This window comes from Hyla sarda, chromosome 10 (assembly GCF_029499605.1).
Source record: "Hyla sarda isolate aHylSar1 chromosome 10, aHylSar1.hap1, whole genome shotgun sequence".
In the NCBI taxonomy this organism is placed as follows: Eukaryota; Metazoa; Chordata; class Amphibia; order Anura; family Hylidae; genus Hyla; species Hyla sarda.
In genome coordinates, this window is record NC_079198.1 from 25446499 (window position 1) to 25473665 (window position 27167).

The 27167-nt window shown below is 44.6% G+C and overlaps 2 protein-coding genes across 6 annotated transcripts in view; one reads left to right on the plus strand and one right to left on the minus strand.

The window, feature by feature from the left end:
- NR1H2 (nuclear receptor subfamily 1 group H member 2) overlaps window positions 1-14588 on the minus strand; it is a 58492-nt gene extending 43904 nt beyond the window's left edge. For both annotated transcript variants that reach the window (XM_056544522.1, XM_056544519.1), the window contains exon 1: window positions 14445-14588. The gene's annotated coding sequence lies outside the window, so the exon portion shown is untranslated. The remainder of the gene's footprint in view (window positions 1-14444) is intronic.
- LOC130294550 (testicular acid phosphatase homolog) overlaps window positions 1-27167 on the plus strand; it is a 131794-nt gene that overhangs the window by 35832 nt on the left and 68795 nt on the right. Inside the window, exon 1 of one of the 4 annotated variants that reach the window (XM_056544529.1) lies at window positions 14664-14745. The exons of 1 other annotated variant lie outside the window; for it this stretch is intronic. In XM_056544529.1, coding sequence (XP_056400504.1) covers window positions 14713-14745 — 33 coding nt within the window. In that variant the 5' untranslated portion in view covers window positions 14664-14712. Of the gene's footprint in view, window positions 1-14663; window positions 14772-22612; window positions 22773-27167 lie in introns of those variants that run through there. 2 more of the 4 variants (XM_056544525.1, XM_056544527.1) reach the window with 2 other exon arrangements.

Below are 27167 nucleotides of genomic sequence, written 5' to 3' on the forward strand. Positions count from 1 at the left end.
CCGCCCCCGTCAATACAAGTCTATGGGAGGGGGCGTGGCAGATGTCACGCCCCCTGCCATAGACTTGCATTAAGTGGACAGACCGTGATGTCATGAGGGGCGGAGCCATGACGTAACAATGCTCCGGCCCCTGTATCGCCCGTCATTACGCACAGAGCGAACTCGCTCTGCGCAGTAATGATAGCGGGGTGCTGCAACAGCGATCCCCGGGGTCCCCAGCAGCGGGACCCCGGCGGTCTGACATCTTATCCCCTTTCCTTTGGATAGGAGATAAGATGCCAGGGGGTGGAGTGCCCCTTTAAGTAGGGGCTATATACTACAGAGGAAATGCTTTACTTTTTAGATTTCTCTGATGTCATGACCACAGTGCTCTCCGCTGACCTCTGCTGTCCATTTTAGGAACTGTCCAGAGCAGGAAAAAAATCCCCATAGCAAACATATGCTGCTCTGGACAGTTCCTAAAATGGACAGCAGAGGTCAGCAGAGAGCACTGTGCTCATGACATCAGAGAAATCTAAAAAGAAAACCCTTTCCTCTGTAGTATATAGCCCATAAAAAGTAGTGGAAGGATTAAGATTTTTTTTTTAACAGAAGTCATTTACAAATCTGTTTAACTTTCTGGCACCAGTTGAGTTAAAAAAATAAAATAAAAAAAATAAAAATAAAAAAGAAGTTTTCCACGGGAGTACCCCTTTAAGTAAATTGAAAAGCCACTGAAATATCTACATTGAGCGCAGATAGCATTTTAGTATCATAAAACCCCTTTAAAAGCAGTGGAAAATGTGAGATACGGCCTGTGTAGGTGTGTGTGGGGGGGTGGGGGGGAACGGGACTCACTCATCGCTGCATCCAAGACATATTCATGAGCTGCTTCTATTCACAGGCAGTACGAGGGGGACACTGAGCCTCTGTCCATCGCTTACACGTAGTTTGGCTAATAAAGACGGCTTCAATGAGTAAGTCATGTATTTTACACAACGCTGTAATTGTGCGGTAAATGACAAAGAAACATCATTCACAATTCTGAGAATATGAGTAATGAAAGTCATATGCGAAAGGGATTTTTATTCTTTACCGTATACAATACCGAGCACCAATGCATTAAAAATATAGGAATCTCGGGGAACGTGGGAATGTTATCCAGAATGTGCATCTATACAGTGGTCCCTCAAGTTACAATATGAATTGTTTCCAGGGCGACCATTGTATGTTGAAACCATTGTATGTTGAGACCATCACTCTATGGAAACCTGGTAATTGGTTCTGAAGCCACCAAAATGTCATCCCAAAAAATAGGAAAAAAGTGAGAATTAAAGAAAAATAAGTAGTTAACTAATATAGATAAAACAAGTCCTTACATATAAAAGAAAGAAAGATCTGCTGGGAGCTGTAAATCACTGTCTATGTCAGTGTTTCCCAAGCAGGGAACCTCCAGCTGTTGCAAAACTACAGCTCCCAGCATGCCCGGACAGCCTTTGGCTGTCCGGGCATGCTGGGAGTTGTAGTTTTGCAACAGCTGGAGGCACCTTGGTTGGGAAATGCTGGTCTATGTAGAGGACAGGAGCTTCTTCAGGGTCCTGTACAGTACACGCAATGTCATAAAAAAGTTAAATTGAGTCGCCCTCACCTGGTGTCCAAAGGTAACCCTGGTACAGGTAAAGAGTAGAGATGAGCGAACTTACAGTAAATTCGATTCATCACGAACTTCTCGGCTCGGCAGTTGATGACTTTTCCTGCATAAATTAGTTCAGCTTTCAGGTGCTCCCGTGGGCTGGAAAAGGTGGATACAGTCCTAGGAGACTCTTTCCTAGGAATGTATCCACCTTTTCCAGCCCACAGGAGCAACGGAAAGCTGAACTAATTTATGCATGAAAAGTCAGCAACCGCCGAGCCGAGAAGTTCGTGACGAATCGAATTTACTGTAAGTTCGCTCATCTCTAGTAAAGAGTACAGAACATGTAATACAGTGGTCCCTCAACATATGATATTAATTGGTTCCAGGAGAACCATCATATGTTGAAACCATCATATGTCGAGTACATATGTCTATGTAAAAATGGTAATTGGTTCTGGGGCCTCGGAATCATTGTATGTTGAATACATATCTCTATGGGAAACTGCTAATTGGTTCTGGGATGACCATTGTATGTGGAGTGTATGGGGAGTGTTTAACAAACCAGGGTGCCTCCAGCTGTTGCACAACTCCCAGCATGCATGTACAACCATTGACTGTCTGGGCATGCTGGGAGATATAGTTTTGCAACAGCTGGAGGCACACTCATAGGGAAACATTGATGTATGGGGTGTATAGTGTGTCTATGTATTGTATGTGACATCGCATACAGTACTGTACAGTTCTTTAAATACCTTCAGGGGAGACAGAATGTCCTCCATTACGATCCTGCCGACTACAGCTCTATAGGAAAGGAAGGGGAGGGCAGCCAGCAGCTCATTGGATGCCTGCAGCAAGATGCTGCAGGCTATTGGCTATGGCTGCACTGGGGGGCGGGGCTTACACGGAGCTCACAGTGGAAGCCTGTATGAGTTAGCAGGACAGCATGTGAGTAACAGGAGGCAGAACGGGGCACACGGGGCACATTATACAACTATCTGTCAGTTGTTGAAGCTGTCAGCACTGTCAGATAGCTGTTTGTATGATGGCCCCGACACACAGCAGCATCATATGTCGAGGCTACCTTCAACATACGATGGGCTCTGAGAGGCCATCATATGTTGAAATGATCATATGTCGAGGCCATCATAAGTCGGGGGGGGGGTCACTGTACCTCCCTGTACTGAAGGGAACACTACCAGACATCAGTCAGTGCATACGCTTCAGTAATACAAGGGTTTTACCAGTAAATTGCCCATTCTGATTGGTCGATTCTTCCAGCCATTGACATGCTTCACAGATCTGGACTGTCTGTAGCATTGTATGTTGAGTCTGGTTTCAACTTACAATGATCCAGAAAAGACCATTGTATGTTGAAACTATTGAATGTTGAGGCCATTGTAGGTTGAGGGATCACTGTATCTCAAGGATAGGGACACATTCACACAAAGGGGAACTGCTGTGGATTTCCAATACGAGACATCCCCAGTGGATTACCGTACAATGCAGTTAGATGACATTTTAGAAATCTCATCCACATGGAAGTATGTCTAAGAAGATTTCTATATCCCCAGCATGTCAATTTCAGGGCTGATGTTTTGTTAGTTTTCATCATTTGTATACATTTTTTTCCCATATCAACTGGCTCCAGAAAGTTAAAGGGGTACTCTGCTGCTTAGCATTTCGAACAAATTCTTCCAAACGCTGGAGCGGGGAGCTTGTGGCGTCATAGCCCCACCCCTCATGATGTCACAGCCCCGCTCCCTCAATGCAAGTCTATGGGAGGGGGGTGGGGTGGGGCGGGGCATGACGTCATGAGGGGGCGGGGCTATGACATCACAAGCTCCCGACGCCAGCTCCAGCGTTCGGAACAGTTTGTTCCAAATGCTGAGCAGCAGAGTACCCCTTTAAACAGATCTGTATATTATTTCTATAAAAAAAAAAAAATCTTAACCCTATCAGTACTTATCAGCTGCTGAAGTTTAGTTCTTTTCTGACACCTGTCTGTTTCAGGATCTGTCCGGAGAAGGAGCAAATCCCCATAGCAAACCTCTCCCACTCAGAGGTGTCAGCAGAGAGCACTGTGGTCAGACAGAAAAGAACAACTCAACTTCAGCAGCTAAGTACTGAAAGGATTAAGATTTTTTAATAGAAGTAATTTACAAATCTGTTAAAAAAAAAAATCTTAATCCTACCAGTTCTTAACAGATTTGTAAATTACTTCTATAAAACAAATCAATCCTTTCAGTACTTAGACAGAAATGAACAACTCAACTTCAGCAGCTAAGTGCTCCCTGATGACACCCGTCTCTGGAACTGTCCAGAGTAGTAGCAAATCCCCACAGCAAACCTCTTCTACTCTGTGCAGTTCCTGAGACAAGCAGAGATGTCAGCAGAGAGCACTGTTGCCAGACAGAAAAGAACAACTCAACTTCAGCAGCTGATAATTATTGGAAGGATTTAGATTTTTTAATAGAAGGAATTTACAAATCTGTTTAATCACAATCTGCAAAAAAATCCTATGACTGCAAATTACCCGCAACTTACATCTTTAAGGGTGTATTTACATGTTCAGTATCAAATATGCGCAAGATACTGTACATGTGCATACACCCTTAGGGCTCGATCACACGAGTGGATTTTGGTGCGGATTTGGTGCAGCTGATCTGCTGCTTTTTATTTTCAGCTGCTTATTTTATCATTGACTAGCAAAGAATAAGCAGCAGAAAAAAAACCTGTAGAAAATAAGCAGCTGAAAATCTGAAGCAAAATCAGCACTTAAATCCGCTTGTGTGAATGAGCCCTTAGGCTTCATTCACACAAGTGGATTTTTGTGCAGATTTTTGGCAGCTGATCTCCTGCTTTTTAAATTTCTGTTACTTATTTTCTCATTGACTTATCAGCAAAAAATAAGCAGCAGCAAAAAAGCTTTAGGAAATAAGCAGCTGGAAATCTGCACAAAAATATGCAGCAAAATCCGCACAAAAAATATGCAGCAAAATCATCTTGTGTGAATGAGCCATTAGGGTATGTTCACATATACAGGACCTGCTGTGTATTTTGTGCAGCTGATTTTGCTATCTATTAAAGTTCATGGGTAGCAAAATCAGCTGCACGAAATATGCAGCAGATCCTGTACACGTGAATGTACCATTTAGGGCGGATTTGCGGGTTTTCCACTGCGGATTTGAAAGGAGGCGGGCTCTTCTAGGCAGTTCACAGCAGATTTTCCACAGCGGAGTTTACCTTGTGGAAAATCCGCCACAAACCCCATTGAAGTCAGAAGGATCTGCGGCGGATTGCCGAGAAGAGCCCGCCTCCTTTTGAATCTGCAAATAAAAGAAACCTGCAAATAAATCCGCCTGTGTGAACGTGCCCTTAGGGGTACCCTTGGAGTTTCCCAGGATTGTAAAAATTGTAACAGATGGAAGGAATAAATTATCTAGACCAGTGTGCCTCCAGCTGTTGCAAAACTACAACTCCCAGCATGCCCGGACAGCCAACAGCTGTGGCAAAGCTACAACTTCCAGCATGCCTGGGCAGCCAGTACTGCATTTCCTAATTTATTAACTTTTTTTCTGCTCAACTCCAGTATACCGGATACTGGATCCCCAACGGACACAATTCAAGTAAATGGGATCCATCGCGACCCTGCAGGGTTGTGCTCTGTTCTGGGTCTGTTCGGGGAAAAAAAATAAAAAAAAAAGTGTATGAACTGCCTGACATCTGCCACCAGGAATTCTATTTGCCTTCTATGAACGTTGTGTTATTATGTGCATATTAAACTGGGAAACTAGGCTCAGACTCCTAATCTCTGGACCACACTGTGAAATACACAATGTGCAATAACAAAAGGAAACTTAAAGGGGTAGTCCAGTGAAAAACCTATCCCCCATCCTAAGGATAGGGGATAAGTTTGTGATCGCGGGGGGTCCGACTGCTGGGGCCCCCTGCGATCACTCTGTATGGGGGCCAGGCTCTCCGGCCAGATAGCGGATGTCGACCCCCCCGCACGAAGCGGCGGCCGACACCCCCTCAATACATTTCTATGGCAGAGCCAGAGATTGCCAAAGACACCGCTTCGGCTCTGCCATAGAGTTGTATTGAGGGGGCGTGTGGGCCGCCGCTTCATGCGGAGGTCGACACGCCCCCTTCCCGTGGGCTGTCGGGGCTCCATACAGGAGATCGCGGGGGGCCCCAGCGGTCGGACCCCCCCGTGATCTGCAACTTATCCCCTATCCTTAGGATAGGGGATAAGTTGTTAACCCCTGAGTCACCACTGGACTACTCCTTTAAAGGCGAACTCCGGAATAGGAAAATTGTCCCCCCCATACTGCCGGCAGTAAAAAAAAAATAAACAGTTACATACCATCCTCCGCTCCCCCCGGTAACCAGCTCCGGTCTCCACGGCGATCCTCTTCCTGGTTGCCGGTGGTCGGCGAGTCATTCTGCGCTCAGCCAATCACCGGCCGCAGTGAAGTCCCGACTCGAAGGAAGGTATGTACATCTTTAATTTTTTTTTTTACTGACGGCAGTACGGACGATAATTTTCCTATTCTGGAGTTCTCCTTTAAATAAAAGTCACTGCATGCTAAAAGTTTGTAAAAAAATAAAAAAAATAAAAATATTACTGTATATAAATAAATAAATCCTGCAGAAGAGCATTGAAGGAGACCAGCCATGTAGAAAATGCAGTCCAGTTTGCAGCCATCACGTTAGGGTATGTTCACACTACGGATATGTCGCTGAATCTCCGCTCGCGGAGTTCAGCGAGCAGAGATTCCGCCTAGCAGCTGGCGGCGGTAAGACCGCGGGGCACTGTGCTGTCACCATTGACCGCTATGCAGTGCTCGCAGACTTCCGCATAAAGAATGAACATGTTCTTTCTTTGCGCGGAACAATTTCAGCGGCGGAATTGTCCGCTGCTGAAATTCTGCAGTGTGAACGGGTCTCGTGGAAGACCCATTCACACTGATGCCAACGTTCATTGTGTGGAATTCTACTCACAGAATTCCGCAGTGTGAACATACCCTTACTTTATGGGTCCCGGCTCATGTGGGCTAAGTTATCTAGTGGGTGGTCCTGATCAAGTGATTGACAGTTGTGTATAAGGTAGCTAGGCAACCTGAACTACACTACGGGGGAATGTATCACTCTGCACCAGCACAGAGGGGCAAAATGGAGCATTTTGGGTGCAAGCACATTGGGGGAGATTTATCGAAACCTGCGCAGAGGAAGAGTGGTGCAGTTGCCCATAGCAACCAATCAGATTGCTTCTTTCATTTTCCACAGGCCTCTTTAGAGGCCTGTGGAAAATGAAAGAAGCAATCTGATTGGTTGCTATGGGCAACTGCACCACTCTTCCTTTGCGCAGGTTTCGATAAATCTCCCCCATTGAGCTTGCCTAAACAATCTGCACAATTTTGCCAATTTGCCAGGTGCAGAGAATGATACCTTTCACCTAATGTATCAGCTTCAAGGAGGACAAGTGATTCTGCAAAGGGTCGTGCAGAGTATTGCACCTTACCATGTGGTGTTGTTCTGAGAGCAAGTAGACTCGCTAGGAGTTGTATATTCCAATGAGGCTGTGTCAGCGTCCTTGACCATGACCTCCAGGTCCGGTGTAATCAAGAAAAAAGCAAAAAGGAGGTGAAGATTGGACGTTTCTGGCTTGGCGCCTTCCCCGAAAATAAACTTGCCAAAATATATGGGGAAAAAATGGCAATTCATTGGTGAAGATGCAAATTAAAAGTTTCGAACCTGGACCGGGTTCTTTATCAAGCAGTAAGTATTACAACCGTAAAAACGTGCCAACCTAAATGTACAGATATTGGGGGAGCTTTGCTCGCTCCGTGCACCAGATGACAGGGGGTGCTGCAGGAGAGATTGCGGTGGTCCGCAGCGGCAGGACCTCCGCAATCAGACATCTTATCCCCTATCCTTTGGATAGGGGATAACATGTCTAGGGGCAGAGTACCCCTTTAAAGGAAACCTGTCATATGTTTTGTCCCGCACTATCCACGGGTACCTGTTGATACTGCGCATGCGCGCGATTTCCTACTATACCCGGAAGCGGTCTTCAGCATTGCGTCATTTGTCCGGAGCAGCGCTGGAGTAAGGGTGCATGCGCAGTATCGTCCAGGACTCGGCCGAGATGAGATAGAGAGTGTAAGACAACGTATGAATATTCATTAGCCAGCGGTGCTGCGGGCCGGGCGGCGGTTAAGTCACAGTGCCAGTTGAAGGCAGTAACCCCGCCCGTGCCAGTTAGCAGCTAATTTGAATATACCGAAAACCAGCTATAACGGGCCAACGGAGCAGCGGGTCCGGGCAAGGTAGGACTGAAAATGTTCAGCGTCACTCGCACTATACACAGGTACCTGTGGATAGTGCGGGACAAAACATATGACAGTTTTCCTTTAAAGGTATATGTATAACACTAACATACACAGATCAAAAGGTTACGGATTCATCATCTTGTTTTATTGTCCAGCGTACACCGAGGACAAGCGGGGGCCCCGTACACCGAGGACAAGCGGGGGCCCCGTACACCGAGGACAAGCGGGGCCCCGTACACCGAGGACAAGCGGGGCCCCGTACACCGAGGCTCTATAACATGTTCCAGGCTCACACATCAGGATGATTGACAAGCCAGGAGTCTGCACTGGACTCCTCATAGAGACACACAGGCAATAGCTGCAGGGACACCATTTTTTCACCCAAAATGATGCACTATTTTTAACCAATCTATATTACAAATATACATATAATGGTATTATCTACATTATATAAAATGTTTTTGTTGACGACAGGTACACATTAAGGACAAACCTTTCAAGAGACTGTAATTGTGGATGCTGTCATAGAGACGTCAAAAGTTTTCATCAGTTGGGAGCCGAGACCCCTATCTATCGCTAAAACCAATAGGGAGAAGTGCTCAGCTAAGCACTTCACTCTCCATCTCTCCCCTCACTTCAGATGACAGGTTTCATAGAACTTTTAGAGAATCCATGTCCTGTAGCGAGGGAAAGAGAAGCGTTTAGGCCCCTTTCACACTTACAGGTACCATCCTGCTTTTTTACTGCCGTTATTTTACAATAATAGATGAAGAAAACTGGATGCAATAACTGATAACGGATGATAACTGATGACCATCATCCATTATTTTTAATGTTTTTTTTTCTTAAAAAACCTGATGTTCATCCGTTATCCTCCTTTACAACCAGTTACATCCATTTTGTTTGTTTTTTTATCAGGTTTTGAACTTTTTGTAAAGTTGTACTTGCTCAGTACAAAAAACAGATGGTGAAAAAAAGACAACAATATCTGTTTCCCATGGACTTCAATATTAAATTTTAATGGCCGTTTTTTCACCATTATTTTTGCCAGACCAAAAATGAGTGCACGCACCGTCTTTTGTGGCAGCAAAAAATAACGGACATTAGTAAAAACAGACATACCTGATGCAAAAGGATGGTCAAAAAATCCCATTGACATGAATGGGATTTTTTTGACGGCCGTTTTCAGGACTTTTTGCCGGTTGTAATAATGGAGGTTTTTACAGGATGATACCTGTAGTGTGAAAGGGACCTTAGCAGGGCACTTCTCCCCGCTTGTTTTAACTATTAGAGTAGGTCTCAACCACAGACCCTGAGAAGAACATGCCGATGCTAGGAATGCTCAAAAAATAGTACTGTCTCATAGATGGCAATGCATTTTCGGAGCAGAATTCACAAAACAGGTTCAATGTTTTTGCAGACGCCAGAATCAGGATTTCTGGGGAAGACGTTGCTACCGTGAAAATTCTGCCATGTGAACAGAGCAGCAGAATCCCATTGAAATCGCTGTGGAATTTCTGTGCAGAATATTCATGCAGAATTTCGGCAAGAGTCAAACCTGGCAGAGGAACTAGGGTGTTATAGTGTCAGCATATGTGCCTTGTAAGCTCCATCACACAACTAAAACATTTTACTGTTCCACATTCATCACTATGGGAGAGATTTATCAAAACCTGTCCAGAGGAAAAGTTGCCCAGTTGCGCATAGCAACCAATCAGATCGCTGCTTTCATTTTTAACAAGGCCTCTGCAAAATGAAAGAAGCGATCTGATTGGTTGCTATGGGCAACTGGACCACTTTTCCTCTGCACAGGTTTTGATAAATCTCCCCCTATATGTTCTAGCCCTAGGACCATATACACAACATGAGAACTCTCTATAAGGCTTTGATCCCATCAGCGTCATTGTTCCTCTGTTCTGGTTACTATGATAGCAGAACAACAAAGAAATGGCGGCGGCACCACCTACATGACATGATGGATATCTATAGTGCCAAACAGACCCCATTGACTTCGATGAGGACTATCAGGTTTCTGTTATGTCGTTTGAGGTCATGGCATCTGACTTTTTGGCAAAACATGCGCTGCTATTTGGTTTAGAAGGAAAAATGTCCGGCACTGGATATAAATAAGAATCTTTGCTTTATTTCTGCTCTGGTAAGGAGTCACAATACCGAGCAGGAATGTTTTGACGCATTTCGCACCGCTGGGTGCTTAAAGGGGTACTCTGCCCCTAGACATCTTATCCCCTATCCAAAAGGATAGGGGGCAAGATGTCAGATCGCCGGGGTCCCGCTGCTGGGGACCCCGGGGATCGCTGCTGCAGCACCCCGCTATCATTACTGCGCAGAGCGAGTTCGCTCTGCACGTAATGACGGGCAATACAGGGGCCGGAGCATCGTTATGTCACGGCTCCGCCCCTCACGACGTCACGGCCCGCCCCCGTCAATACAAGTCTATGGGAGGGGGCGTGGTGGTCGTCACGCCCCCTGCCATAGACTTGCATTAAGGGGACGGGCCGTGATGTCATGGGGGGCGGAGCCATGACGTCACGCTGCTCCGGCCCCTGTATCGCCCGTCATTACGCACAGAGCGAACTCGCTCTGTGCAGTAATGATGGCGGGGTGCCGCAGGGGAGTACCCCTTTAATCGTAGACTATGTCTACGATTAAGCACCCGACAGTGTGAAATGCATCAGACATTCCTGCTCTGTATTGTGACTCCTTGCCAAAGCAGAAATAAAGCAAAGATTCTTATTTATATCCAGTGCCGGACATTTTTCCTTTTGGATTCGCATTGTGAAGCCGGGGCGGGACCGGTGGGTCCGATAGCACAGGTGTGCAATAGCGGTCATCCGTGAGTGAGCGGACAACACAGTTCTATGTTCAAGGCTATTTGGATTATGGTTTTGATGGAACCTGTGAGGGAGGATCCTAGTGTAACCTCCAATAAAGAAGTAAACAAGGTCTAGTGACGTTTTCCTCCTACATCAGCCAGTTGTATTCCTGACCTCTCCTCCTCCTCCTCATCAGTAACATCAAGTAGCCAAGATACAGTACAGCTACCAATAGTCACCCCGACTTCATACAAATGCATTGCCCTGCTGCTTCATTTTGGTTTTATCCTGAATTCAATGCAGTGCCTGATCTTTCTCCTGCCGTGTTAGGCTGGGTTCACACTACGTTTTGTCCCATACGGGAGCGCATACGGCAGGAGGGAGCTAAAAGCTCGCGCTCCCGTATGTGACCGTATGCGCTCCCGTATGCCATTCACTTCAATGAGCCGACCGGAGTGAAACGTTCGGTCCGGTCGGCTCATTTTTGCGCCGTATGCGCTTTTACAACCGGACCTAAAACCGTGGTTGACCACGGTTTTAGGTCCGGTTGTAAAAGCGCATACGGCGCAAAAATGAGCCGACCGGACCGAACGTTTCACTCCGGTCGGCTCATTGAAGTGAATGACATACGGGAGCGCACACGGTCACATACGGGAGCGCGAGCTTTTAGCTCCCTCCTGCCGTATGCGCTCCCGTATGGGAGAAAACGTAGTGTGGACCCAGCCTTAGTAAATACAGTAGTTTCTCAAGTTACAATATTAATTGGTTCCAGGACGGCCATTGTATGTTGAAACCATTGTATGTTGAGATCATAACTCTTTGGAAACCTGGTAATTGGTTCTGAAGCCACCAAAATGTCATCCAAAAATAGGAAAAAGTGAGGATTAAAGATAAATAAGTAGATAACTAATATAGATAAAGCAAATCCTTAGATATAAAAGTAAGAAAGATCTGCTGGGAGCTGTAAATCACTGTCTTCCTCAACAAGCCTTTGGCTGTCCGGACATGCTGGGAGTTGTAGTTTTGCAACAGCTGGAGGCACCCTCGTTGAGGAACACTGGTCTATGTAAGGAGCTTCTTTAGGGTCCTGTACAGTACATGCAGTGTACAAAAAAAAAAAAGTTAAAGGGGTTATTCAGGAAAAAACTTTTTTTTTATATATCAACTGGTTCCAGAAAGTTAAACAGATTTGTAAATTACTTCTATTAAAAAATCTTAATCCTTTCAGTACTTATGAGTTTCTGAAGTTTAGGTTGTTCTTTTCTGTCTAAGTGCTCTCTGATGACACCTGTCTCGGGAAACATCCAGTTTAGAAGCAAATTCCCATAGCAAACCTCTTCTAAACTGGGCGGTTCCCGAGACACGTGTCATCAGAGAGCACTTAGACAGAAAAGAACAACCTAAACTTCAGAAGCTCATAAGTACTGAAAGGATTAAGATTTTTTTAATAGAAGTAATTTACAAATCTGTTTAACTTTCTGGAGCCAGTTGATATATAAAAAAAAAGTTTTTTCCTGGATAACCCCTTTAAATGGAGTCGCCCTTACTTGGTGTCCAAAGGAGCAGCTAACCCTGGCATAGGTAAAAAGTAGTACAGAACATGTAGTACCTCCCTTTACTGTAGGGGGCGCTACCAGACAGGAATTCAGTGCATACATTTCAGTAAGGCTGGGTTCACATCACGTTTTTGCCAGTGTTTTCAATTCGTTTTTCTAAAGAAAACCGTATGGCAAAAAAACGGATGGAACAGTATGGGGAAAAAGTAAACCGTACGCGTTTTTAAACAGTATACTGTTTTTTAAAAGTGCATACAGTTCCGTCAGTTTTTATAGAAAAAAAAAAAAAAACATACGTTTTTGAAAATTTTGTCCATTTATAATGGGAGGGGTCTTGGGTGGGCACTTTAGGATTCAAATGCGCATGTGCAAAGTAAAAACCCATATGTTTTTCCCGTATGGAACTGTATACTTGTGCGTTTCCCATTGACGTCCATGTTAAAAAAAACGTATGCGGTTGCAGTACGGTTTTTAAACCGGAGACAAAATCGTGGTCAACCGTACTGCAACCGCATACGTTTTTTTAGGCCACAACAAAAAAGATACAATAAAGCTATTTTTCTATTTCCGATTACATGGACAGGGGATTCGGACGCTCTCAGGAAATCCGTGCTGTGGGGTCAGTTTCCGTGCAGGAGAATTTCTGCTGGGTGACGATGAGCTTTGTACCATCCCCATCCCTGGTACTGTATCCCACTGCCGATTTCGCCAGTGTAAATTTATCACGGCGGTTCTAGAGAAATGATGAGCAGGTCGGGCCATCTTCGAATTTGCGATATTTTGCAAATATATTGACGATTATTCGTCCTATGTTCGCGAAATTTGCATAGTCGCTATGTTCGTTTCTTTTTTTATCAAAGCGAAAATATGCATAAAAATTCACACGTGAAAAAACAAAAACAAACAAAATAGTCGTCATGACAAATATATAGCACTATATTCTAAATATTTGTGAAATCGCGAAGTGCCAATATTGGCGATAAAAATTCACATTACGAATATTCGTGCTCAACACTAGTCTGGAGTTTCAGGAGAACAGCACCAAGTGTGAACAGAGACATATATACAAATCACCAAAAGGCTGTGATACCAACAATACAGACGGCCACGTTGCAATAGGCTGGGTTCACACCACGTTTTTGCAATACAGTTCCCGTATCAGGTTTTTTATTTAAAAAATAAATTAAAAAAAATAAAATAAAAAGGGATTCCTGAAAACCTGATTAAAATGGTATCAAAACGTGTGTACTATTTTTTATCTGTGTACGGTTGCAAACCGTATAAGGTTTGAAAAATGATGTCCGGTTGAATCCATTTTTTTAAGAAAAAAAAAAACAAAACAGTATACGTTTAACTTTTCACTCATTATGAATAAAGTTTCACTTGTTTGAAATTCCAAGAAAAAGAAAAAAAAAAACACTGTGCCAAGTCAAAAACCGTATGGAACGGTACGGTTCCCATTGACTTCCATGTTTTAAAAAAAAAACAAAAAAACGTATACAGTTTTTCACCCGGACCAAAAACCGTGGTAGGCCACGGTTTTCTGTCCAGAATTTTTTTTTATGGTTTGAAAAACGGAGACAACCATATACATTATGGTGCATACGGTTTTGAATGGGAAGTCTATGGGTACGGTTTTCCATACGGTTACACTTTTTTTTTTTTTATTAAACCGTATAGCAAAATCGTGGTGTGAGTCCCCCCTAATCCAGCGTTTCCCCAAGCAGTCTGCCTCCAGCTGTTGCAAAACTACAACTCCCAGCATGCCCGGACAGCCAAAGGCTGTCCGGGCATGCTGGGAGTTGTAGTTTTGCACCAGCTGGAGGCACATTGCTTTGGAAAAACTTACCTAACCAAAGCATTTAACCATTTAGCAGTCATTGGTGGCACCTGTCATCATCATGTGACACAACACCAGCACCAGACATAACAAGGCACAAGTTGCCCCCTCTATCCCATGCCCTCCATGACTCCTGCTGGAACTCCTCTGCTCCTCCCACGTCCGGCAGCTAGGGGGTGACACTACCTGTCACCAGGACTAAGCAGCCCCTCCTCCCAGCACCGGGCGCCCCCCGTTTCCCCCTCCGCCCACCTCCGGTATTACCTGCCCTTCTCTCCCGCCGCCTCCTCCTCCTCCTCGTCCTCCCATCCTCGGCTACAAAAAAAAAAACTCTTCTCCAACAACTTCGACCTCTCTTCCGCGAACCAGCGCGACACTTCCGCCACTAGCCCCGCCCACAGACTCGGGGCAGCGGGTTTTCCCAGGCTCCGCCAGCCAATCAGGTAATACCAGGGCATTGACCTCGCAGGCGGGGAAAGTGGGCGGAGACTTTGTGGAGACGGACGGAAGGCTCAGCCAATCACACGGCGGGATGATAAGCCGTGTAGTTTCTGTGTGTAATGAAGTGCGTCACCGTTATTTACTGCGCTGGTGGGTTGTAGTCGGGGGTCAGCGCTGCCGGGAGGTCAGAGGGGGCGCTGTGCTGTTATCACAATTTCTAGAGCTTCAATTTTGGGGCTCTTTTCCGTTGGACCAGAATAACACATTTAACCCCTTAAGGACTTTGCCCATTCTTGTTTTTGCTTTTACGTTGTATTCTCCTTTCCCTTTTATAGTCGCAACCCTTATTATTATTATAATTTTTTCATCTGCGCACCCATTTAAGGGTTGGTTTTATATTTTTTGTGGGACCAATTGTAGTTTGTGTTGACTTGACTTAAAGGGGTACTCCACCCCTAGACATGTTGGGGGAGACTTATCAAAACCTGTGCAAAGGAAAAGTTGGCCAGTTGCCCATAGCAACCAATCAGATCGCTTCTTTCATTTTGCAGAGGCCTTGTTAAAAATGAAAGAAGCGAGCTGGTTGCTAAGGGCAACTGGGTAACTTTTTCCTCTTCCATGATCGTGACGTCATGTCACGCCCCCTCCATTCATGTCTATGGGAGGGGCATGACGCCTAGTACACAGCCGTCACTTCTTTTCCCATAGACATGAATGGAGGGGGCGTGGCTGCTGTGTTCACCAGTCATCCAGCACTGAGGGGCATTGCACCGGATGACGGGTGCCGCAGCAGAGATCCGGTGGTCCGGCCACTATTCCTTTGGATAGGTGATAACATGTCTAGCAGAGGAGTACCCCTTTAACATAAATGTTTCCATAACATATGCTCTAAAGCCATAAAACATTTTTTTTGGGAGAAATTATGAAATATTAAAAATTCAATGGGGGGGGGGGAGGGGGGGCAAATGAGAGCGGCGTGTTTGTTTTTTACACTGTTAACCGTATGATCAACTAACATAGTGGCCCAGATCTATCAATCTGCCTGAAACCCTAATTGTCTGTTTTTCCCATAGCGACCAATCGCAGCTCAACTTTCACTTTACAAGAGCTCGTTAAGATATGAAAGTTGAGCTGTGATTGGTCGCTATGGGAAAAAAACAGACAATTAGGGTTTCAAGCAGATTGATAAATCAGGGTCATTATCTTGATTCCCTAGGTCGGCGTGATCGCAGCCATATCCAATTTGTATAGTGTCCGTCATGTTTTACTACTGTAAAAAAAAATTCTAATTGTTTTATATTTGTTTTTTTTTATTTTCCATTTTCTGACCCCTAAAACTTTAGCTTTTTTCTGTAAACGGGGCTTCATGAGGTCTCATATTTTGTGCTGTGATCTGTAGTTTTTGGGGTGGCATTTATCATTGTAGGTGTAAGTGAAGTATTTTTCTACACCAGGTAATGTGCAGGAGCGCCAAATTTATTAAATGGTCACAGAACATTTGATACATTTTGTGCAGGTCACATTTTCTGAAATTTCACTCTTCACATACACCAAAAAGCTAAGTCTGGGCTGGTGTTTTAAAGACTTTTCTGTGGTTTTGCGCCTTTTTGTGCCTTTTTCACAAAAAGGCGCAGTTTATAAATCCCGTCCATATCATGCGTATTGCCAAAATCAGTGGATTACGACTCAAAATCAGCAGAAATGTGTAAACCAAAAGGTGCAAAAAAAAAAAAAAAAAACACTTGCGCTAAAATAGCACCAAATATAGATTAAAAAAAAGAGTAAACACAATGATAAATGCCGGCCTTTATTGGTACCATTTTGATATTGAGCGGACATTTGATCACTTTTTACTTCATGTTTTCTGAGGGGAAAAAACTGTATATTTAGTACCGTATTTTTCACCATATATAACACCCGTTTTCTTCCCCAAAACTGGGGGGAAAAAGTTGGTGCGTCTTATACGGAGAATACACCCCTATCGCGGCGGTCCCTGCGGCCATCAACGGCCGGGACCCGCGGCTAATACAGGACATGATCGATCGCGGTGATGCCCTGTATTAACCCTTCAGACGCGGCGATCAAAGCTGACCGCCGCGTCTGAAGGGAAAGTGACACTAACCCGGCTGTTCAGTCGGGCTGTTCGGGACCGCCGCGATTTCACCGCGGCGGTCCCGAACAGCCCGACTGAATAGCCGGGTTAGTGCTTACAGGACACCGGGGGGGACCTTACCTGCCTCCTCGGTGTCTTCTCCGTTCAGGGATCCCCTGTATGGCCGGCGCTCTCCTTCCTCGTCATCACGTCGTCGCGTACGTGCGTCGGCGTGCGTAACGACGTGATGGCGGCGACGGAGAGCGAGGATACCCGTCCGGCAGCAGAGACGTTCCCGGAGCGACGGGGACACGGCGACAGCGATGGAGCGACATCCAGGGCAGCGGTGATGGGTCCGGAGCGGCGGGGACACGTGAGTATTACCTCCTATGCAGTGGTCTTCAATCTGCGGACCTCCAGATGTTGAAAAACTACAACTCCCAGCATGCCCGGACAGCCAACGGCTGTCCGGGCATGCTGGGAGTTGTAGTTTGGCAACATCTGGAGGTCCGCAGGTTGAAGACCACTATTGGGTTCAAAATCTTTATTTTTTTAGATTTTGCACCTATAAATTGGACGCAGGTGCGTCCTATAGGGCGAAAAATACGGTATTTTTTTATGTTAACGCCATTTATCATACGGAATAAATAATGTTATATTTTATTAGTTTGGACAATTCTGCAGGCATTAATACCAAATATATATTTTTTTTATATGGAAAAGGGGGTGATTAAAATTTTTATTATGAAAATAACTTCCGCTGTAGTATACAGCAGCTGATAAGTACTGGAAGGATTAAGATTTTTATATAGAAGTAATTTACAAATCTCTTTAACGTTCTGGCACCAGTTGGTTTAAAAAAAAAAGTTTTTCACCAGAGTACCCCTTTAAAGATACGATGTATGATCGCTGGGGACTAGAGATGAGCGAACTTACAGTAAATTCGATTCGTCACGAACTTCTCGGCTCGGCAGTTGATGACTTATCCTGTATAAATTAATTCAGCTTTCCGGTGCTCCGGTGGGCTGGAAAAGGTGGATACAGTCCTAGGAGACTCTTTCCTAGGACTGTATCCACCTTTTCCAGCCCCCCGGAGCACCTGAAAGCTGAACTAATTTATGCAGGATAAATCATCAACTGCCGAGCCGAGAAGTTTGTGACGAATCGAATTTACTGTAAGTTCGCTCATCTCTACTGGGGACCCCCTCAATCTTGGTAAAGCCCCCGGCATTCTGTGTCTTGCGCTGCCTCCGAGATGGGGACATTATGTCACAGCCACGCCCCCAGTGACATCACGCCACGCCCCCTCCATTCATGTCTATGGGAGGAGGCTTGATGGCCGTATTTTTTCTCATATAGATCAGAACTGCATTGATCTATGTGCTCTACACTCGATTGATAGAGCCTGTTCCAGGAAGGCCCTATTAATTGTGGAGCCATAGTCAAAAACTAAGGAGAGGTAAGCCCTCTGGCTGCCTCAACAGTAGATCAAACCACCCATTAGGAGAAAGTGATTTGATCCATAACAATTTTCTGCATTTTTCACACATTTTTACTGCTATCTACCTTTGGATAGGGCATAAGATATCTAGGGGCGGAGTACCCCTTTAAAGGGTACCTCTCATCAAAAAAACTTTTGATATATTATAGATTAATGTATGCAGAATAACTTTACAATTGCATGTTATTAAAAAATATGCTTCTTTCTATTTAATTTTCCACTTTGAAGAAATGACCACTAGGGGTCTCCCTACCAGTCCTGGCAGCAAGCATTTCAGACTCATGCTGGAGTCCTAAACACTACGAGCTGCCAGTCTGCTTTGTTCACAAAGGAGAACACTCAGAGCTGCCAGCCTGCTTTGTTCACAGCCTGTTTGGCTGTGAACAAAGCAGGCTGGCAGCTCTGAGTGTTTAGGACTCCAGCATGAGTCAGAAATGCTTGCTGACAGGACTGATCGGGAAAAATACAATAGAAAGAAGCATATTTTTCATTAACATGCTATTGGAAAGTTATTCAGCATTCATTAATATAAAATATATCAAAAGTTTATTTGATGAGAGGTACCCTTTAAGGACCAGGCCGTTTTTTTGCAAATCTGACCTCTGTTACTTTATGCATTAATAACTCTGGGATACTTTTACTTATGAATTTGATTCTGAGATAGTTTTTTCGTGACATATTCTACTTTAAGATAGTGGTAAATTTTTGTCAATACTTGCATCATTTCTTGGTGAAAAATTCCAAATTTTTATCTCATTTTTCTAACTTTGAAGCTCTCTGCTTCTAAGGAAAATGGACATGTGAAATAAAATATATATTGATTCACATATACAATATGTCTACTTTATGTTGGCATCACAAAGTTAACATGTTTTTACTTTTTGAAGACATTAGAGGGCTACTACAATGCTCACAAGGAGAACAAATTTTGCTGTAATGGTTTTTGGGGGGGCATGTCGCATTTAGGAAGCCCCCATGGTACCAGAACAGCAAAAATACACCCACATGGCACACTATTTGGGAAACTACACCCCTCAAGGAACATAACAAGGGGTGCAGTGAGCATTTACACCCCACTGACGTTTGACAGATGTTTTTTGATCAGTGGGCTGTGCATATGAAAATTTTAATTTAATACATTTTTCTCAGACCACTGTTTCAAAAATCTGTTAGACACCTGTGGGGTGTAAAAGCTCACTGTACCCCTTGTTAAATTCCCTGAGGGGTGTAGTTTCCAAAATGTGGGTGTTTTTTTTTTTTACAGAACCGCTGTAACTATCAGGCATTCCTGGGCAAATCACCAATTTAGGCCCCAAATGTACATGGTGCGCTCTCACTACTGAGCCCTGTTGTGCGCCCGCAGAGCACTTTATGTTCACATATTGGGTATTTCTGTACTCTGGAGAAATATAGTGATTTCTTTAAAAAAGATTTATTTTGTAATTTTGAAGTGGTATTGTGAACTCTATTTTTTTTCTTGTTGAATACATTGTAGTTTGGGGGAGTTCCCACTGTTTTTCAAATATAGTATCATGGCAGAAACCAATACGATATGGTGAAAATGATCAATAGGGGGTGTCCGATTGCATTCTTTTGTTTACTACCATGGTGGTGTAGCCCCAACTTTTCCTTTTCAAAAGGGGTAAAAGTACATAAATATCCCATATGTGACACTAAACTGTTGCCTTGAAATACGACAGGGCTCCAGAGTGAGAGAGCGCTGTGTGCATTTGAGGCCTAAATTAGGGATTTGCATAGGGGCAGACCCAGATACAAGCATTACACTTGCTTCCACCACCAAAAATACCCTACGGCAGTGTCTCCCAAACAGGGTGCCTCCAGCTCTTGTAACACTCCCAGCATGCATGGACAGTCAATGGGTGTCCGGCAATGCTGGGAGTTGTTGTTTTGCAACAGCTGGAGGCTCCGTTTTTTTAAACAGTGCCGTACGAGATGTTTTGAATTTTTATGGGGGGTAACTGTGTAAGGGTGTGTATTTGTAGTGTTTCTTGTAGGTGTATTATAGTGTAGTGTAGTGTTTTTAGGGTACATTCCCATGGGTGGGTGGTTTACAGCAAGTTTCCAGCTGGGAGTTTGAGCTGCGGAAGAAAATTTGCCACAGCTCAAACTCACAGCGGGAAACTCACTTTAAACCCAGAGGGGGGACCAATTGCAGGTATTGGCGGGGTGGCACCCCTGCCACCTCACCCTTACTTCAGGGTGATTGGTGGTCTCTCGGACAGCACCAATCACCCTTTATTTCTGGGTCACCAGAGACCCGATTGGCCCAGAAACGCCGTGATTCGCCTGTCTGAATATACCAGCGTATCACGTTGATGGCCGACAAGGGGGAGTCTTAGGACCCCCTGGGCAATGTGCAGGGATGGCTGCTGATAGATATCAGCAGTCTTCCCGTTCCGATCACCGCCCTGTGCACGGTGGTGACCGGAAAGCCAAGGGCATACAGATATGCCCTTGGTCCTTAACTACCAGGATGCAAGGGCGTACCTATGTGTCAGAACCCATAAGGTTAATCGGTTCTGACAGTTTCTTTTTGTTGCCGGGTTACACCTAGCTCTCTGGGATTATCAGCTGACCTCGTTAGCTTTTAGCTGTGTTCATCTTTTTAAACCTGCAGTTTAAATCCAGGCTTTGCCTGCAAAAGAGGGGGTTCCTCCTGTAGCTAGCGTTATTACTTGTGTATTCCTGTTTAACCGGTATCTGTTACTTTTGGCTTGTCTTCTCGACTTCTCTCTGGTATTAGCATTTTTGGGCTAGTGGACATTGACTTGTGTGTGTTAGATATTATTTCTGTTAGTCTGTGTGTATCCCTACTGTATCCCAACCTGTCTCTGTATTGTAGTTTATTTTGTTGACAGTAACTTCCATCACATATTTAGGGAGGGACTGTCACCGTGGTTGTCGATCCGCTATTTAGGGCTGATAGGCAAGTAGGTAGGGATAGAGGGAGTGGGTGAGATCATTACTGCATCATACTGTCTAGACGTGACACAATGTAACTAAGCAAACAAGAAGAGATGGTCCAGCGCAGGTAGGTCAGGAACGGGATACATTATTGCATAATTAAATGTAGGTACATGATAGACATGGACAAAGGTTTGCACAGTATCCAGGCATAGCCCTCGACAGTCCTGGCGCTGCGGGCTTGGGGAGTGAGCTTGACTCTCTCTCGTACACTACACAACTATGTAACTAAGGTCTTCACTGGGGTGGTCCGTGGTAAATGTTTGCAAGTATCCCTTACTACTTACTTTATGGACAATGCTGTGACTTCCTGAGTGTATCCAGAAGGTAATCCTTTGACAAATACCATAGTTGTTGCTAATAAGGCCAGTCCGAAGGAATAGCGTACCTAATTCTTCATTGCAATCGAGCTCCAGAATACGTCTCTTGAATGTGAACTCTTTATTGTACCTTTATAAGAGCAAGCACTAGGCAGAATAACTTGACTGGAACATTGCTGGTTATGTAGGCAAACACTTTCATGTGGTAAGAGTGCTGCAGATCATATGTGCTGTTTCCTCTCTGGTTTAACCAGAACTATCTAGAATCCTTTTTTTTTTTTATTCACTCACTATCCTGGAAATAGGGGTAGTATTCCAGGATAGTGAGTGAACAATAGGACAATCCTTAGCACCCATTGGCTAGCACTGGCATTGCCTTAGCACCCAAGGTGTTGACGTGACATAGTGCCACTGCTCTAACATAGACTTATGGGTAGAAACTGTTAACCCCTAACACTCAGTATAAGACTTAATACATGCATAAAGTACAAAAAAAGCAAAGAAACATATTTGTAATGTACAAAACACACTAACGCACAGAGCTATAGACCTCAGCATTTTAGACCTAGACTTTTGACTGTCCAGCAAACCTTGAATAACTACAGCCACCCGAACTAGGTACAATGTAGCAGCTAGTACATCTGTGCTGGGTCACCACACATAGGCATATATAGCAAAAAGGTCAGGTTTGATTGACAGCCGGGGAGTGAGATGCGCAATTCTGCAGCTCATAACTAGCTTATAAAGCTTACCTATTGTCTTGCACCTTGCTGCCGTTTTGCAGATCTCTTTTTCACACTGCCTCTGGGAGAATGTAAAAGAAGTACTAACATGGCAGTGTATGCCGGTATTGCATATACCCGCACCATATGTCTGCAGCGCACATGTTGTTACGGGGTTGATTGGATTACTACATAAAAACTTGCAAAAATGTTTTTATTGTGATTTAGGTGGGGCGGGCCTAGTTAATGCTGAAGCACTTGGTGCTCCTTACAGTCCTCTTAATATAATGAACACATGGCATCACATCCTACTGCAGGATATGGTTGTATTCAGCTGGAGGGGATACTTCCTAATGTAAGAACAACATCTATTGGACTGTCCTTGTTGTTGTTAAGTAGAATTCTATCAGCACTCACACTCCTTGCGGTATGGCGGCTGAACTATCAGTTTGCCTCCTTTTGGTCTTCTCCTGCTCTCTGATTTTAGGGGATTCTTCATTGAGAATAGACAATCTGACCTTTGTGGTTGTGGTAAGTAAATCTGTATGTCTTTACAAATCATAGTAGGAATATTGGGAGGACAGATTAGAGGGGTTTAGTATTTTTCTATTTTCATTTTTTTAAACTTTGGTTCACTTTGGACAATTGTTACTTTGAGGGTATGGTCACACATGTTTTTTGATGCGAAAACTGCACCAATTTCTGTGCCTCTACATAGGTGCATTCCTGCAGATAGGCCATCAATAGTATAATACCTGTAATAGTTAAGGGGTGTGGCTTGCATTCGTCTCAATGGGCCAAAATTTGCGCAGTTGTACAGTTTTGTCTTAAAGTAATATTTAGGTGGTCTAAGACAGTCTATAGATGATCCATATTGATCGAAAAGCCTGAGTCACTGTGATAAATCTGCTCAATTTTTAGACTGCCAGTCACAGAACACAGAATAAATAACTTCATGTGTCAAAAAACTGCTGTGTGCTAAAGAAGACATCTCTGTAGCACCAGCATTCAAAACATGTGGGCGAGTGCAGGGGGTTCTGGTAGCTGCTGCTTGTCGGCACCGCCGGCAGACGGTCTGGATACAGGCTGAAAGTAGGTCGCAGGTGTCTGTGGAGAGAGAGGGACAGACCCAAATCCGACTTTTGTGCAGCGCTTCCCTGGGATGGAACAGATGATGTAGGCAAAGATGCTGTGTAAACTTTTTAATTTTGCAAATTACAATAGTAACGTGGGCAACAAAACTTAAACAGATTTGGGATATGCTGGACAACGCATTTCTAGGGGGGATTCCCTCTAGATGACTGGCAATGCAGGGGCCGGAGGCTTATGATGTCACGGCCCCACCCCCTTGTGACGTCACGCCATGCCCCCTCAATGCAAGTCTATGGGAGGGACCCCCGCAATCAGACATAAAAGTGAGATGTAAAAATGAAAAATGTTATTTTTTTTCACTAAAATGCTGGTGTTACCCCAAATTTTTCATTTTTCACAAGGGGTAACAGGAGAAAATGCCCCTCAAAATGTAAACCCATTTCTTCTGAGTTCGGGCATACCCCATATTTGGATGTAAAGTGCTCTGCTGATGCACAACATGGCTCAGAAGTGAAGCGCCATTGGGCTTTTGGAAAGAAAATTTAGCTTGAATGGAAGTCGAAGGGGGCCATCTGAATTTTACAAAGCCCCCACGGTGCCAGAAAAGCGGAACCCCCACATGTGCCATCATTTTCAAAACTACACCCCTCAAGGAACGTAACAAGTGGTCACAGGTGTGTGAAACAGTGGGCCGTAAAAAAAAAAAAAAAAAAATTCCACAAAAATGCTGGTTACCCCAAGTTTTACCCCAAGGGGTAATAGCAGAAAGTGCACCCCAAAATTTGTAACCCATTGCTTCCATGAGTATGGAGAAACCCCACATGTGGATGTAAGGTGCAAGGCTCAAGAGTCATAGAGCTATGTTCGCATTTGAGGCCTATGGCATATCAGTAGCGGATGGTTACATACATTCAGAGGAAAATAAAAAAAGAAACTCCAGGGATGGATGAAGTGTAGTTTGGGGAACATTAAAATTAAAATTTTCCTACTGATATGCCAATTATGTACCCAGAGCATAGCCAAAGGTAAAAAAATATGCCCGCCTCAAACCCTATGCTCTGAATCATCATTCTGGGAATGTTTTGTGTGTGGCTGTCCCTAAATTGTTGCCTCAAAGGTGGGGAGAGAGCACTCCGCATTTGAGGCAACATGCAAACCCCCAGTGCTATTGACTCTGTGACCCATGACCCATTATTGGAATAAATACCCCATTATCTTCTACTCGTGAGATGTTCCCTGTGCCACTGGCTGCAATACAACCCCAAAGCATGATTGATCCACCCCCATGCTTAACAGTTGGACAGAGGTTCTTTTCATTAAATTCTGTTCCCCTTCTTCTCCAAACGTACCTTTGCTCATTCCGGCCAAAAAGTTCAATTTTAACCTCATCGGCCCACAGAACTTGTTTCCAAAATTCATCAGGCTTGTCTATATGTTCATTTGCAAAGTTCAAACACTGATTTTTGTGGTGAGGACGTAGAAGAGGTTTTCTTCTGATGACTCTTCCGTGAAGACCATATTTGTACAAGTATCTCTTTATAGTGGAATAGTGTACCACAACTCCAGTGTATGCCAGATCTTTCTGGAGGGATTGTGCAGTCAAACGTGGGTTTTGAATTGTTTTTCTCTCAATACTGCGAGCTTTTCTGTCTGATATTTTTCATGGTCTTCCAGATCTTGCTTTTAACTTCCACTGTTCCTGATTATTGCAGTTTCTCAATTACATCCCGAACAGAGAATATTGACATCTGAAAACGTTTTGCTATCTTCTTATAGCCTATTTTAAGTTTCAGATTTCTAGACAACTGCTTAGAAGAACCCATGGTGCTGATTGTTGGGGCAAGGTCAGATGTGTCTGGGCATTTAAAACCTTTGAGATTGACATCACCTGGTCTTCCCAGATGATGATTGAGAACAATCCATGATACTGGCAGGTCTCAGCTTTGCAAAGGGGGCAGTGCATGCTATAAATTCTAAAATGATGGAAATAAAATCTAACTTTTGTTGACATATTATAAGAATGTCTAATCTGTAATTTGATGCCTTTTGGATATTTTTCCATCTTTCCTTGGCTTCTTTATGCACATTAATACACATTTTTACCTGGGGTGCCCAAACTTTTGATCCCCACTGTACATTGAAAGTGTAATACTCCCTAAAGCAATCTTTAATACAGAGGCCCGGATGATTGGGGCATGTGTCGCCCTAAGTGGTGGTCTTCTTCCTTATCCCCCTTCTGCGACACACTCTGCATTTTTTCTGGGACCGTCTCTTCTTTCCAGAGTGGGGGACCTCACCTGGAAAGTGTTTGCCTGGGACGATACAGGTGCCTACAGTTCTAGAGGTGCTCTGTCCCGCTCTTTCCTGGACGCCGAAGATCAGGGCCTTGAGGACCTCCTCTTAGAACTGAAGGAATGTCCCTGTGTTTCCAGCGTACTAGGACAGTACAAAAGAGTTGTACATGGCAACCTGGACCATGTAGACCTAAACTTTTTTGTACGAAGCCCGGTTTTTCCGCATGGTGTTATATGGCTTGAGGATTTGATCAGAGAGATTAACTCCCCCCATATACTGATTGTAGTCCAGAATACAATCAGGTTTGAGGACTGCTGCGGAACCTTGCACAGGGACAGGAGTAATGCTGTTACCATGAATTGTGGTCAGCAAAAGGACATCCCTCTTATCCTTATACCTGATCAGTAACAGGTTTTCACTGATAAGGGCTCTGCTCTCACCCCTGGGGATAGGTGTATGGAGGGGATAGGTTGGGAGGCCTCTCTGAATCTTCCCCACGGTCCCACAAATGGATGTGGATTTGGAGGCAAGGGATTTGAAAAGAAGGATACTGATATAAAAGTTATCCATGTAAAGGTGGTAACCCTTATCCAGCAGTGGGTGCAAAACGTCCCACACATGTTTCCCGCAAATACCCAGAGTGGGGGGACATTCTGGGGGTTCAACACGGGAATCTCGTCCCTTGTACATTCTAAACTTGTAGGTGTACCCTGAGGTACTCTCGCAGAGTTTCACGCCATACCTCGCCCACTTAGTGGGGAAGTATTGGCGGAAGATGAGTCTCCCCTTAAAACTAAAGAGAGACTCATCAATAGAGACCTCCCTTTGGGGTACATATGCCTTCAAAAATTTGGCCCCAAAGTGATCAATGACCGGCCTGATTATGTACAGGCGGTCATAGGCAGGATCATCTTGGGGCGGACATGCTGCATTATCAGCGTAATGCAGGCATTTCTGTATGGCCTCAAAATGTCCTCGTGTCATGGCCATACTGTAGAGTGGGGTCTGGTAGGGGACATCCCCACTCCAGTATTGCCTGACACTGGGTTTTTGACTAGGGCCATGTGCAGCACGAGGCCCAAAAACCTCCTCATTTCAGCTGCACTGATGGGGGTCCATCCATTGGGCCTAGCCAAAAGGGGTGTGTGTGTGTAGAAGGGGGGAGTGAGTGTGTTTGTGTGTGTGCGTGCACTAGATAACTGTGTGCGATCCGTTAGCGGGTAAAAAATGGTATGTGCCCCCCCTAAAAATGTGGGGGGCAGACCACAGCGCCCTGATAGGGCCTGGGTCAAGCAACAAAAGGTGTTGCGGATCCTTGGGCACCTACCGTGGTGTCAGCTGTTTTTTTAAACACGTACCTTTCCCTAAGTATTTGAAGACTGTTGCTGCACTAACAAGTGCCGGTTGGCACTCACAGTGCCCAGATGGGCACGGATGGCACAAGGGGGGGTCTCTGTCACTCTAACTCCACTCTGCTCACCGACTCCCATGGGTGAATAGGCATAGCGGTGGAAGGGGGGGACATTAACCCTCCCACTG